At 40.3% G+C, this 14680-nt stretch overlaps 2 protein-coding genes across 2 annotated transcripts; one reads left to right on the top strand and one right to left on the bottom strand.

Annotated features, from left to right (window-relative positions):
* Nucleotides 1-730: 730 nt before the first annotated feature.
* Nucleotides 731-1668, top strand: LOC103266956 (olfactory receptor 10J3). The gene is given in 2 exon segments (XM_008064562.1): nucleotides 731-1118; nucleotides 1121-1668. Coding segments are annotated over 2 exon segments (936 nt in total).
* A 6060-nt stretch (nucleotides 1669-7728) lies between these two features.
* On the bottom strand, nucleotides 7729-13559 carry FCER1A (Fc fragment of IgE receptor Ia). Its single transcript, XM_021715799.1, has 5 exons — nucleotides 13505-13559; nucleotides 13056-13076; nucleotides 11693-11947; nucleotides 9676-9933; nucleotides 7729-8184 (listed from the first exon to the last, which is right to left on the bottom strand). The coding sequence occupies exons 1-5, from the start codon at nucleotides 13557-13559 to the stop codon at nucleotides 7997-7999; spliced, it is 777 nt and encodes a 258-aa protein (XP_021571474.1). The 3' UTR covers nucleotides 7729-7996.
* Between the last annotated feature and the right edge of the window lie 1121 nt (nucleotides 13560-14680).

Below are 14680 nucleotides of genomic sequence, written 5' to 3'. Positions count from 1 at the left end.
TTAAGGAGGAACGATAGAGCTGGGCACATTCAATGTATCATCTGCTTGTTCCTTGACCTAGACCCACCTCTTCAATGGCCAGGTAGTTGCTTCTTTCTTTCTTCACACTGCTTTATTGAAGTAAAATGACTATAAAATTCACTGCTTGTATTTAATGTATACAATTTAAAGAGTTTACTATATGCATATGCCAGTGAAAACATTACCACAATTAAAATAATAAACAATCTATCACCTTGAAAAGTTTCCTTGTATGCCTTTGTTTTTGCTTTGTTTTGTGGTAAGACATCTAACATGAGATCTGCCCTCTTAACAAATTTTTAAGTGCATAACACAGTTTCCACTATGGAAAATAGTATGACGGTTCCTCAGAATATTAAGAATAAAACTATGATATGATCCAGTAATCACACACTTGGGTGTGCCATCAAACGAAACCAGGTAGTTAGTTCTGCAAATTTATTTTGTTTCTACTTTCCCTCTCATCTCTAACTCTAGCCTCAATCCCAGGGTCCTAGGATAAACTGTAGTACCAAAGACGAGAGTGGGGAGAGGTGGTGATTTTGAGCAATTGGCCAATAACTGAACACTGATGACCCCTGGGGTCTGGGGCATTGCTCAAAGGATAATCACGCTTTACTGAAAACTTTGGTCCAGGCTATTCTCTTTTGTGATTGACTTATCAACTTTCTTTCCTTTGCCCAGTTCTCTTCAATCTAGACCTACCTCAATGCCAAAGCCAAATTCCACTGATGTGCCTGAGTTCCTCTTTGAAGGTTTCTCTGCCTTTGGGTGGCAGCACAGGCTTGTCTTCTTTGTTGTCTTTCTAACTTTATACCTGCTGACTCTCTCTGGCAATGTGATCATCGTGACCATTATTCGCCTGGACCGTCGCCTCCATACACCAATGTACTTCTTCCTGAGCTTGCTGTCCATCTCTGAGACCTGCTACACTGTGGCCATCATTCCCCATATGCTTTCTGGCCTCCTAAATCCTCTCCAGCCCATTGCCACCCAAGGCTGTGCCTCTCAGCTCTTCTTCTATCTCACCTTTGGCATCAACAACTGCTTCTTGCTCACAGCCATGGGATATGACCGCTATGTGGCCATCTGCAACCCCTTCGGTATTCGGTCATCATAGATAAGAGGGCCTGTGTCCAGTTGGCATCTGGGTCACTGGGAATTGGCCTGGCCATGGCCATTGTGCAGGTAACATCTGTATTTGGCCTGCCCTTCTGTGATGGCTTTGTTATCTCCCACTTCTTCTGTGATGTGAGACCCTTGCTGAAGCTGGCCTGCACAGACACCACTGTCAATGAGATCATCAATTTTGTTGTCAGTGTCTGTGTCCTTGTCCTACCCATGGGCCTGGTCTTTATTTCCTATGTCCTTATCATCTCCACCATCCTTAAGATTGCTTCAGCTGAAGGCCGGAAGAAGGTCTTTGCCACCTGTGCCTCCCACCTCACTGTGGTCATCATCCACTATGGCTGCACCTCCATCATCTACCTCAAGCCTATGTCCCAGAGTTCCCTGGGGCAAGAGAGACTCATCTCAGTGACCTACACCGTCATCACTCCCCTGCTAAACCCTGGCGTGTATAGCCTGAGGAACAAGGTCAAAGATGCTCTGCATAGAGCCATGGAGCAGAAGTCCCTCACCCCTTAATGAGAGAGATTATGACAGCTTTTTCTTTGTGTTTAGATGTATTAATTTTTATGCTATTTCAATTATGCTTTTAAGTATGGGATCAAGAAGACTGGACTAAACTGAATTAGGTGCTAAAACTGATGCTTTCCTTTTGGGATAGTCATTGTTCTCTGTGCCCTGCTCCAGAGCAGTTGGAGAATATCTTGGCATACACTTAAAATGTAGAGGAAAATGTACATGCCTGGGCTGCGCATCCCCAGGTGTACTCACATACACATGTACACAACTACACACACTCTGATAATATTTTGAGTTATACAACTCCATTAAAATACAAAATCTGCAGGATTCCAAACAGCCAATGAACAAAGGGTTTGAAAGTCACCTCAGAAAGATTTTGTTGTTGCTATTGTTAAGGGTGTCAGAGCAAATTGTACAACCTTTTACAAGTAAGTGAGGAGATACATACGCATATACATTTCTGTGGACATTCAAGGCTTTTTTTGTAATCTGTTCTTGCTACTGCTTGTTAATACCCCATCACAGTCTGGAGACTCTTCAAAAGGCTGCATGCACTCTTTCTAGTGATAGACCTGCCTTGACTGACCTGGGAATAAGGAGTGCAAATGTGGGAAAGCAAAAAAACATCGGTTGCAGAGAATACAGGTGGGTTGTCCATTGTCCTGAGATGCCTAGATCAGAAAACAGATTGAAAAGTAGAGCGTGCTGAAAAAGATAGAGGTTGGAAGGAGCCAAGCAAAAGTATAGTTCCTTTTACAGAGAAGACATAAAACCCTGAAATAGTGTTATAAACATAAGCACTTTACCACTTCTGAAAAAACATTTATTAATGAAGTCTGAAGTATAACTTAAAAATTTTCCAGTGAACTCCTCAGCCTGCCAGGGTAAGTTTTCAAAAGTTTCTTCTTGGATGCACCCAGTTCTAATCCTGAGTTGAAAACAGCACCTCACTTCTGAGCATCACTGAAAGTGAAAGTGTATGCTCTGGTGCAAGGGAGGATCTTCTCTCTCTCATCCTTCCACTCCACTCTGGCCTATACAAAAAAACAAACACACGCAGAGTTCCAAATACAGTTTCTGTGGTATCCAGAATCCATCTGATCCAATGGGTTGACAATGCAGAGGCAAGATATCACATGTGAAAGGGTCATGGATTCTACTGGGTGCTGAAAATGAGACAAGTTTGTGGAAATGAACAAATCCTTTAAATCAAGTTATTGCATCTTGCTTTGCAAAACACACTATCATGTGAAGTCTAGCTAGGAATAAAAGATATCTTTGCTTTAGTGCTCAGATTTCTAGAAATGATAAAGGTAGCTCATTTCTGTGAGGCTAGACAAAAGATAATTTTTAAAAATTTGCTTGGTAGTTCTGCTTAATATAGGAAAAAGTTTTCGAGTAAAGGTCTGAAGGTCAATGTCACCCTGTCTTCTATCTGAAGATGTCTCTGGTGAATCCTGCAACACACCACCCAGACTGCACCCCTTTGGGACTCACACGTGCATTTCCCCAGCTTCTGGAAGTACTTTGCTTGGGCTGATGGCTCTCAGCTGAAGCCCTCTTCAGGAATTGTCCATGCTAAAGAGTTGCTTCCCCCAAGGTCACACTTTCTTTCCAGGAATATATTGCCTCCAATAGTTTGTCTTTTTCAGAGTATTGCTTCACTTTAAAACAGTTATGAAGAGCTCTCCCAGCTCCAGAACTCTCATTTGTGAGATGGTCTGAAGTCTTTGCTGTGACTAGATCACATTTCAACTCCTTTCTCTGCCCGGTCCTGCTGTCTTCACTCCCTCACAGGCGTAGATTATGAAAGAACCCCCCAGTAAACTTGTGGGTTCAAATCTCTCTGATCCAGAGTCTGTTTTCTGGGGAACCAACCAGCAACATTTTAGAATTTTATTTCTAGACTAGCAATTGACATAAGTGAAGAACCCAAATTTTCAGCCATTATGTAGTCCGGTAAAGGCAAATCAATGGCACCCATATTTTTAAAAATAGTTTCAAAAAAAACTTCATCCTATTTATTGAGCTATATTACTGTGACTCACTTTAGCTGGCAGCAGTGCAGAGTTATCTTTTTGAAAACTGGTTAAAAAATTAAAATCTGAGCTTTTTCCAGAAGCCATAAGAAATAATTCTTTTCTCTTAAAAAAAAATTCTCTGTGAGCAATTTCCGTTTCATTGTGGCCTGATGTCACCACCTTTCAGTGAGATTGCTGGCCACTGTCAGTGATATTTGAAAAAATTGAAAATAACAGGAAATACTGAAAGTGGGCCTGTGCCATTTCAATTTTCAGGAAGGAAAAGAGTCTGGGTCCCATAAGTGAAATACACAAGTGAATTTGATTGCGATTTGGGGCACATTTATGGAGAAAAAAGTCTGTGGTGGGGATGTTGTGGAGGATGCTGAGGTACCAGATGAGGGCTTGGACTTGGTAAGTGACTGTCCAGAGCTGGGCAGATTATCTACAGCAGGAAGACATCTCCACTCTCTGAGGCTATCTAGAGACCTAGGCTGGCAGGTGGCTCTGCCATCTTTAACACAAAGCTCCCATCTCTGAGTTGTCACTATTTCCCATTTAATGATAAGAGGGAACAAGTAGAACTTCTTCAAGTACTCAACTTCCCAGCATGCTGACCAGGTGGAACATTTGTCTGAATCTCCACTCTAGAGGTGGCCAAGGCGATTTTTCTTCCATTGGTCACCAATAGGAAGCTGCTACCTTAATTTTCAGAAAACCAGATTCTAATTATTAAGAATTCATAGTGATCTGTGTCTGCCAACTGGGGACAGCAATCATGGGAGATAAAATGTTGCTCTATGGACTGGCCTAGACAAGTTTGGTAATAGATCAGAGGTGATGGAGGGGCCCTTGAGGGTAAATCTAGGGTGAATTATTTCTATTCCAATCATCTTCATAACATATGCATTCCCTCTCTGACACATGAGAAAGTGGTTCATGTATATTAACATATAAAAGCATCTTTATAAATGCCATATTTTGGGGGGGGTCACAAAATATTCAAGCTCTAACTCCACGTCCCACATTCCCTTTGGAGCAGGACATGTATGACTATAAAGAAGAAAATAGGAAGAAATGCATGGTAGACACAAGCCTGAGACAAACCTGGCCTTTAGATACTGTCCATGGAAGAGAACAGTGAAGGGAGAGATCAATGTGTAGAGGATGAAGGAAAAAAGTCCCACCGGAGCTTCTTGGGGAAAGCGTTCTGAGCCTGTGTGTCTGCATAATCACCACATAAGTACGTTTGACAAGGCAAATATCTGGGTTCCAAGGAAACTTCAAGACTACCTAGTCTAAATCCCTCCTTTTTTTTAACAAAGGAGAAATAGGATCTCAGAGACTAGCAAGTAACGTGGCCCAATCACACAGCTAGTTAGCAGCTAACTCCAGACCTGTGTTCTCTTCACAGTCCTCTCAAACTTGGAGTGAGCATAAAGGGAGAGATAAAAGTGAACTGTATCAACTCAAGAGCCTAGAAAATCTCTCATAAAATGTATCTCAAATTGATCCAGTCCAGACTTTCTACCCACACCCAGTACCTCTCAGTTCTGAACTCTTGAGTCATTGGTCTCTGATCCCTCTGTGAAATAAAGGAGTAACATTCTGTCTGGCCCAATGGCTATGGTGCTGATGCACTCTGGGGAACATTGTGGTACAAGGTGTGGTTGATTAATGTGGCAAGACTGATCCCAAGACTATAACCCAAGGTAGACTTCAGGGAGACGGCAGAGGAAGCGTCCTGGAGCAACACCAGGGAGCCTCCTAGGAGAACTTCTCCTGGCCTGTTGTTGCAGGAGAAATCTCTTCTCCGTTCATCAGACATATTTACTACATGAAGCTAAGTGGCAAAGTTGTTCACTGAGAATATGGACTTTTCTTACTCCTCAAATAATTTTTTTTTAAGGAAGAAAGTGTGAAGAAGGGTCATACCAGATACCTATTTAAATTTTATTTTATTATATTTTATTTTATTTTATTTTATTGAGTTGGAGTCTCACTCTGTCGCCCAGACTGGAGTGCAGTGGCCACTCCTGGTCACCACAACCAGTGGCCACTCCTGGTCACCGCAGCCTAGACCTGCTGGGCTCTGGCGATTCTTCCGCCTCAGCCTTCCAAGTAGCCGGAATTACAGGCATGCGCTACCACGCCCGGCTGATTTTTTAATTTATTGTAGAGATGAGGTCTCACCAAGTTGCCCAGGCGGGTCTCGAACCCCGGGGCTCAGGCAATCCACTCACCTCAGCCTCCCAAAGGCGCGGGATTACAGGCTGAGCCACCGAGCCCAGCTACTTATTTAAATTTTAAACAAATGAAAATAAAATTTTAGTAATTTATCTCTATTTTGTGGAATTTGCGGGTCTCATGAACATTTCAATTTTATTAGCTGTTCTAAGGCATAAGTTAGCTATGGACACCATCTCTCACCAACTTCCATGCACTCCCATCCAGCACTGACAACATGCTGCCTCTCTTCCCTAGTGCTTTCCGTAAGCTTCCAATATAACCATTGCCATGAGCATGGGGTGTGGGAAAGGGGTACAAAGGCAAAGACTAGGTCTCATATTGGTGCTAAAAATTCCTAAATTTTTACAAATGTTTGCAATTTACAAAAGACTTTCAGGCACAGCCTCTGACTTGATTCACAAAAGAACCATAAGAGGTAGTTAGGATAACTATTATCATTTTTATTTTACAAATGAAATGCTAACACTCGTGAATGTGTAAGAAGATTTTCCCAAGTCACACACTTACAAAGTAGAGGAGTCAGGATCTGAATCTATGCATTCTCCCATATCGTTTAGTCTCTTTCTAATGAATGACTTCACAATAGGCAGAAACTTAATCCCATCCATTCCAAGATAGAAGCCTGAACCTCCAATGAGGACAAAAAATGAAAGAGAAAATAAAGAAACTAAACTGTCTAGTTCTTTTGCCTGAGATTTTATTCAAGTCCTGTTTTCAGAGACGAGAGTTGCTTGCTATAATTTCTCGAAGATGCTTAGTTCAGGTGCTGTACAGAAATACAAGCTATATATTAAAGATATGACTTGGGAGATATTAGTATTTATTTATTATTTTAACGATGTGGGGTACAATTCAGAGGTAGGTATACAAATGTTCATGATACAGGTACCCTTGTTGATGAACTGAGCTCCTCTCTCCCCTGAGAGCTTCCTTCAATTGCCAATCCCATCCCCCTCCCCTGGCAGTTTCCCACTACTGCCAATCCCTTTCTTATAGTATTACGATAATTGTTCAAGGTCCACTTAGGAGTGAGAACATATGGTACTCTGTTCTTTGTTTCTGTGATAGATCACTGAGTATGATAGACACTAAATCCATCAAAGTTGCTGCGAAGTCCATATGTTTGTCCTTCTTTATGGCTGCATAATATTCCATTGTGTATATGTACCACATTTTAAAAAATTCAGTCCATGGGCAGCATGGTTGGTTCCATGTTTTTGCTACTGTGAATAGAGTTGCAACAAACATGTGTGTGCAGGTATCTTTTTGGTAGAATGACTTGAGTTCCTCTGGGCATATTCCCAATAGGGGGATTGCTGGGTCATATGGAAGGTCAATTTCCAATTCTTTCAGAAATCACTACTACACTGTCTTCCAAAGAGGTTGCACTAGTTTGCATTCCCACCAGAACTGTAGAAGCATTCCTTTTTCTCCACAAAGGCCAGCATCTGTTGTTTGTTTTGTTAATGATGGCCATTCTTACTGGGGTTAGAAAGGTATTAGAGGGTGAAGCAATAACAGGAGAATCCTAGACTGCACTTTAACCCCAGAGCCCTAAGGCTCAAGACTGCCTCTAATTCTATCCAGAGCCAGAAGCTCATAGATAGTAAGCTGAAGAAAGAGCATAAAAATTGTCAACTTCCCTGGCTTCCTACCATGTCTTCTCATTCCTAACTCATACTTAACAGTGGTCAAGAGAACTTTATGATTCTTGCCTCCAGAAGAAAACAAACAAGCAAACAAACTAGCAAGGCTTGAATACTTATAAGCCTTCTGTTACGGTGTTATACTTATTTTATTCAAATTGAATTTATCATTTGCAAATGCTAATAAATGAATCTATTTATTCTTTATTGTATTCAGCCAACTTTTATTGAGTACTTACTATTACACGCCACTTAACTGGTTTTAGGTGATTTAATGAAGCAGTTATATAAATCCTTGAGCACAGACTTCTCTATGTACATTGTAAGCTGTGTTTGACAATTGAGCAGCAATTGCTGATGCCGGAAAAAAAAAAAATTGATGTTGCAAATGTTTCTTGAGTAATGACATCAGTCCTTTTTGGTATCTGGCTTAGGATGTGGGTTCAGAGGTTTGTTGCCTTTCCTGGTCCTCTTAATCTTCAAGAGAAATGCGAACTGCTGCTGGGTCGAGATAAATAGCCCTGTGTCCACAATGAACAGAATCACCACCAACAATGGGATTAACAATTGTAGCCAGTAGTACTTGCTTTGGTGAGCTACAGTGGAACACAGATACAAGAAACATAATTCATATTAGGAATTGAAGAATGAGCTTCATCCTCCCTAAGAGAAGAGCCAAGCATGGTCCTCTATTTTTAGCATGATGTGGCATCCAGAAGCAGAGAGAAAACACTCAGATTGGGTTCCTCAGTTAGTGCTTCCTGGAGCCCTTCAGAGTCCTGAGCATGTTCCCACAATCCATGTCCAACAGTTACTTTAGCTAGTGTGCCCAAGGTGGGAAAGTTATAGGAAAGATGATCCCCTTGGAGCTGGCAAGACCAGTGTCCACATAATATGGGGGTGAAATGGAGACAGAGTGAGACCAGGAATCACCAATGCCTTATTTCTCAATTAATTAATCACCATTTCTTGTATGCCTTTATAAGAAATGAAGATATTGGACTAAGTTGCCTTCCAGTTCTATTATGGTTCTGTTATTCTACTTATACTCTACTGATTTCTGGGACTATTCTAAAATTGTAGAGTCTCAGCATATTACAACCTGAAGTCACTTAAAAATCACCTAGACCAGTAGTTCTCAACATCAGCTACATGATACCGTGATCAGAATGAGTTTTAAAAAATACCAATGCCCAAGAATCACTCTAAACCAATTAAATCAGAATACCAAGAGATGAGACAACGACATCAATTTTTTTTAAGTTCCTCAAGTAATTCTAATGGAGTCTAGACCAAATGATCTATTTTACAGATGAAGACACTGAACGTATAGAGATAATTAAATAACACTTTGTTCTCAAATTAGTTAACAGAGAACTGCCACTGGGTTTTAATTCTGAATTTTGGCCTTGTGCTTTTTTAGACATTAGTATGGACAAAGTGTACCAAGAAAAAAAAAAACTCTAATTTTCTCCTTGCAAAGCAAATATTTCAAAGCAAATATTTCTTATACGAAGTTTGAAAGAGCAGGTTTTTTTATAGGCCATAAAGACAGACCACCTACCTACCCACTTCTTACCAAGCCCTCCTCCCCTGGTATATTGGCCCTCAGTATACCAACTTGTTGGTATCCTTTCCCGGCCTTTCTAAGCTGGAATGGACTCTTCAACCTTTTTACATTCTTTGCTCCTTCAACTTTGAAACTTTCTTTCAATTTTATAAACATAAGTGTTCTCCCCAGGAGCAACAGATGACTTTGAGATTAAAATAGTAATCACAATCTGTTATGCTTGAGTAGTACTTAACAGTTTACAAAGTCATTTCACAAATATTACCACATTAATCTTCATAAAAGTTCTATAGTGTGAGCAGATATTACTATCACCATTTAACAAATCAAGACTCTAAGACAGAGACTGAGATATATACTATAACTCAGGGATTCTTGTTGCAAGTAGTTACAAGTCTAGTAGCTTTTCCTGTGTATCACAGGTGTCTCCATACTACAAGCTGCAACCGCTCCAGGCTCAGACAACATTTCTTCCTTCCTCCACTAGAGCCCCTTTTCCTTTCCTTTACCAACTCACCTTTTATTACAGTAATGTTGAGGGGATCAGAGGTATACTTCAGCTGCTGGAGGGTGCCTGTGCAGTGATAGGTGCCACTGTCTTCAACTGTGGCATTAGCAATGGAGATATTGTGGTTCTCATACCAGTACTTGAGAGCTTTGCCATTCTTGTAATAGACCACCTTGTAGACATTCTGATCCTGCCAACCGTGGCACCTGAGGAAGAGGGGCTCACCCTCCGTCACCACCTGAGCAGAGACCTGAAGGAGCAGCCAGTCTGAAGAGCATTCATGATGTTATTTATTTAACAATAGCAATAAATGGAGAGAGAGAGAGAGAGAGAGAAGATGGATAGATAAAAGGAGGTGATGCATAAAGTGTGTGCCAGAAGCCATGAATTATCATTAACCCATTTCTTGGCTCATAAAGTCAATTTTTAAAAGACTCAAAATAATATTTAGAGCCTGTTGATTCATGCTCTCCTGAAAAGTCAGTCTGGGGCTGTGAAGTCTCTCAGATCTTTCTGCTGCACTCATGTATGGAAGAGTTGAAACCCAGAATTGCATTCAGATCCATTGTTGCTAGTTCTAGTCACTAAGGGGAAAATAAACACAGTCTGTCAGGGGAGTTTTAGCTCAGAAGAATGTCTATTTTCTCCTCTCTTACCTCATAGAATGTTCCCATTCCTACTGTTAATCATAGTTAGTCCCCAAACTTCCTTAAAACATATATCATATATCACAAATTAAATTAATTATTTGTGTAACTCTTTATTTAATGTCCTCTTCTAACCTAGCTCTACGCTCCAGAAGACCAGAGGCCCTGTCTGATTTCACATTGTGTTTTCAGTGCCTGACACAATATGAAGGAGTGTGTAGGTACTCAACAAATATTTGTCAATAATGAGTCAGCAAAAGACAAGAATCAGATTCTATAGTTAATGCTATTGTAAAACTGAAAAGCATCCTCTAAGGGAGAATTTTGAATGAAAATATGACTAACTTATAAAAGCATATTTTATTTAGGACTAATCCTTGAGGACTTCTCTAGAATCTACTCAAAGAAAATAAAGAAACTATTTTATGTTGCTTTAATTTGTACTTGGAATTTGCATACCGATGTTAAAACATCTCTTTTCGGACTGGACAAGATGGCTCACACGCGTAATCCCAGCACTTTGGGAGGTTGAGGCCAGGAGTTAGAGATCAGCCTGGGCAACACAGCTTGATGCCATATCTACAAAAGATTTTTTTTTAAAAAAATTAGCCAGGTACAAGCCTGCAGTCCCAGCTACTTGGGAAGCTGAGTCAGGAGGATCCCTTGAGCCCAAGAGTTTGAGGTTATAGTGAGCTATGGATCATTGCATTCCAGCCTCAAGGACTGAGCGAGACCTTGTCTCAAAAAAAAAAAAAAAAAAAAAAAAAAAGTCTGTCCACTCAAGAGAAAAATATAAAATGACTTCTTGGTCACTATTTGAAATCATTAGTTTATTCAGCCAGCATCTACTGATTAACCCATAAATGCCTAAGCATGCTGTGCCAATTACTGGCAGTAAGAGAGTGATTAAGATAAAACAAACATAAGATTTATTCCTAAGTAACAGTGGAGGACACAAAAAATATACACAGAAATCTTTCATAGTGAAAAGTACAACCTAATAATTGCATCGTGGCACAGGGATCATGCAAAGCAGATCATTAAATCAAACTTTTTGATCCTATTCTAGACACACTGCTCTTTGAAATGTCGATATATCCCCATGCCATTTGATCACATAATACACATCTTCATCTAGGAAGAAAAGGTGGTTAGAGGAAAGCAGAGGAACAATATTGAGAGATGACCAGAATATTAAAAGAAGGCATAGGAGTAGGCAGAAGGAGTAGAGGTAGAAGAGGAAGGATGGAGGGGTCTTAAATAAGAGGCCCTAAGTCCCTTCCTGGTGCCCTAAGCCTTGGGACAAGCTTTCTTCCCCCATCTTCAGATGGGCCATTCCTCACATGGGAGATCTATATTTCCATGTTGCTGTAACTTACCACTGAAGACTTCCAGGTACACAGGTTTACTCTGGTTAAAGTTTTGGTTTTGACATTTGTATTCCCCACTGTCCTTGAGGTTGGCATTCACAATGTTCAAGCTTGAAGTTGTCACGACTGAAAGGCTTCCGTTGTGGATCCACTTAGTGGAGTTGACTTCAAGGGAATTGTTCTTGTTACATATAAGAGCAACATTCTCTCCTCTAAATATTCTATTCCATGGGGGTTGCAAGGACACTACAGATTTCCGGGAGGCTTCAAGATTAAATTATGGAAAGAGATATAGAGGGAAAAAAGTCATTTAAAATTGTTCAGGCTTAAAAACACAAATATATCAACATTCAGACACTCAATGGTCAGTCTGTCCTTGTACTGTTGGTGATAAGACCCTGTCCTGATTCTTAGTGGAGGATTAAAGGACAGAGGAAACAGTGTATGTGGCCCCTGAGAGTTCACAACCTAGGGAGAAAGAGAGGACACATATTCAGGAGATTTAAAATCACACAAATAAACAAACCAGTTATTATATGATTTGAGATAACTTATTAGTTCACTTAATTTCCATTCAGCATCTGTAAATGAGGATTTCAGTCTCTTTTCAAGCAGAGACAATATTTGTCGTGCTCAGACACTGCTCAGCACAATGGCTGGTACATAGTAAGTGTTCATTAAATATTTATCAGGTGAATGAAAGAGTGAATTATGGATGGATAAAAGTATTGGACTGGATGAAATATAAGGTCCTTCCAAGCTCTAAATATTTATGACTGTTTGATTGTGAGTGTATGTGGAGTGCAAAATATATGTCAATTCTTTAAGGTAGTGAGAAGCACCAAGAGAGTCACTTGAATGATTTCTGGGAACAAAGGAATGGCACAAAATTGAACAGAGACAAAAGAAGTGGCTAGATGGTGATGACAAAAGGGAGACACAGCCAAAGGAGAAATGGACTTGGATCCAAGGGACTTGTGTTGGAATCCAATTCCTTGATAGCTGTGTAAACTTCAGCAAATTACTCAGTCTGAGTTTCAGCATCTTCAATTATAATATAACAATAATAATAATGTAATAATTGAATGAGTTAGCCTAGGAGAAAGACTGAGATTCATATATGAGCAACAGACACGACCACTGACTTAAACAGAGGAGAGGATGACTTGAGAATGAAATGGTATATGTGAGGAGCTTTTGAATGAGGGAAAAGAAGGAAGACAAGGCAAGATGGAGATAAGAAGCAGACTGACCAGGGAGGAGCACTTTCATACTCATTAGAGAACAGAAGTGATGGGATGAAGGAAACACTGAGGGGAGAGTAAGAACTAGACACATTGAAGAGCTAATGGAACAAAGACAGAAGACTCACCTGCTAACATGCCGTCTGGAGCTGCAAAAGTCCAGAGAGGATAAATTAGAGTCTATTCCCAGTCCTCTGGACCTCTGCCTCCAAAGGGATCTGGGTATGGGATGAGAACTACATCTGTGGAAGTTTAAGAGCCAACCGTCTTCTCAGGAATCTGACTCAGAGGGAGAAGGAGCTTCTCTCTTTCCTTCATCCTCTCTTCCTTGGTAGTAATCTTGCACTCTGGAAGATGCCAGAGCAGCTGCAAGAAACCAGGTTCATAGTCTGGCTTCCCCTCTTAAGTGTTGTTCAGCATGGTTTCCTCTGTTTTTCAGCTTGCCTCTACTACAGAGCCCCTGGAAAATGCCCCATGGTTTGCATATGTCATCATCCAAACTGTCAAAGTTCCCACCCCAGCTGCTTCCCAGAGTCATTTTGATGCCTCCCAAACGGGTCATTGAAGATCTACTTACCAAAGAGCAGCAAAGCTATCCACAGCAGGGCAGAGCCTTCCATGGGAGCAGGCATCTCCTTCACGAAATCTAAGTACTGACTCAGCTGGGGAGATCTATGGCTTCAAAAACAGACACGAAGCCAAAAAGCAGAAGGAAATGTTTTCTGTGTCATATCCAGTTAACTTATCAGCTGCACTAGGGTTTGCTTCTTTCTCTGGAGATAATATTCAGGGTGGTGCCAAATTGGGTAATTTTATATTTACCCTTACTCCACTCTCTGTCCCACCTTCATTTATACACCTGGACCCTGGTGGGGGAAAGGCATAGGTCTAGGCACAGTTACAGACCTTTCTTCACCTGTCAATCAATGTACAACTATTTAGTTGTACACCTCACAGAGAAGTGAGGTGCAGGGAAGAGCAGAGTAAAATGACAGCAATTAATTACTGAATACCTAATATGTGCCAGGTATTATGCTAAATACATCTAATATTCCATTCATTTTTCACAATAATCCTAAGAAATAAGTATCATAACTGTCTATATTTTTATCAATAAGAAAACTGTATCTGAACGAGGTTAAATAACATCTCAGGGTACCAGTTATTAAATGACTAATTTGAGATTCAACACATAAAATATAACTCCAGAGTCAAACTTTTAATCGTTATGATACGTTGTTTGTGCATATTAAGGAGTATGACCAACAATTGCTAAAATTCTTTTGTGGTTCATCTGAGCTACCAAAAGTTTTGTAACTTAATTTCCTGCTTATCGGTTGGTATACAAATATGCACATTTTCATCTAATTTGCTGATGATCCACTATTTGCCCAGCCAAGTTGGAGATATTTTCAGAGGCTCCTTTTTATCTAGTGGTCCCTGATCTAGCTTAGAACACAGGAAGGCCGATGTCACCATCACTTACAGAGATCGAGGACATGTAATTTATTTTATTTTCCAACATTTCTTCATTTTCTATTTTATAATTTTCTAGCATGACCACTCTTTCTCTATTAACTACACATCAGGACTCCTCCAGACCTTCTTTGACTGTCTTCTGTTTTTCAATTCTAGGTGAAGGTTGGCCACTCTCTTTCACACTCAATGTTGATGATGATAATGGAGACAACTCCATAAATATCAATAACGTTTGCCATTTACTTTTTTTTTTTTTTTTTTTTTTGGGTTGGGG

The sequence above is a fragment of the Carlito syrichta genome, unplaced genomic scaffold (genome assembly GCF_000164805.1).
Source record: "Carlito syrichta isolate Samal-C Ts95f unplaced genomic scaffold, Tarsius_syrichta-2.0.1 Scaffold307691, whole genome shotgun sequence".
NCBI lineage: Eukaryota > Metazoa > Chordata > Mammalia > Primates > Tarsiidae > Carlito > Carlito syrichta.
This window is presented reverse-complemented; position numbering and strand designations above follow the sequence as displayed.

Bases quoted from the DNA above. Each gene is read 5' to 3' on its own strand.
- FCER1A (XM_021715799.1), bottom strand. From the start codon at position 13,559: ATGCCTGCTCCCATGGAAGGCTCTGCCCTGCTGTGGATAGCTTTGCTG. The intron at 13,077-13,504 runs GTAAGTAGATCT...GGACTTTTGCAG, and splicing joins GATAGCTTTGCTGCTCTTTG to CTCCAGACGGCATGTTAGCA. The intron at 8,185-9,675 runs GTGAGTTGGTAA...GTTCCACTGTAG, and splicing joins CAACATTACTGTAATAAAAG to CTCACCAAAGCAAGTACTAC.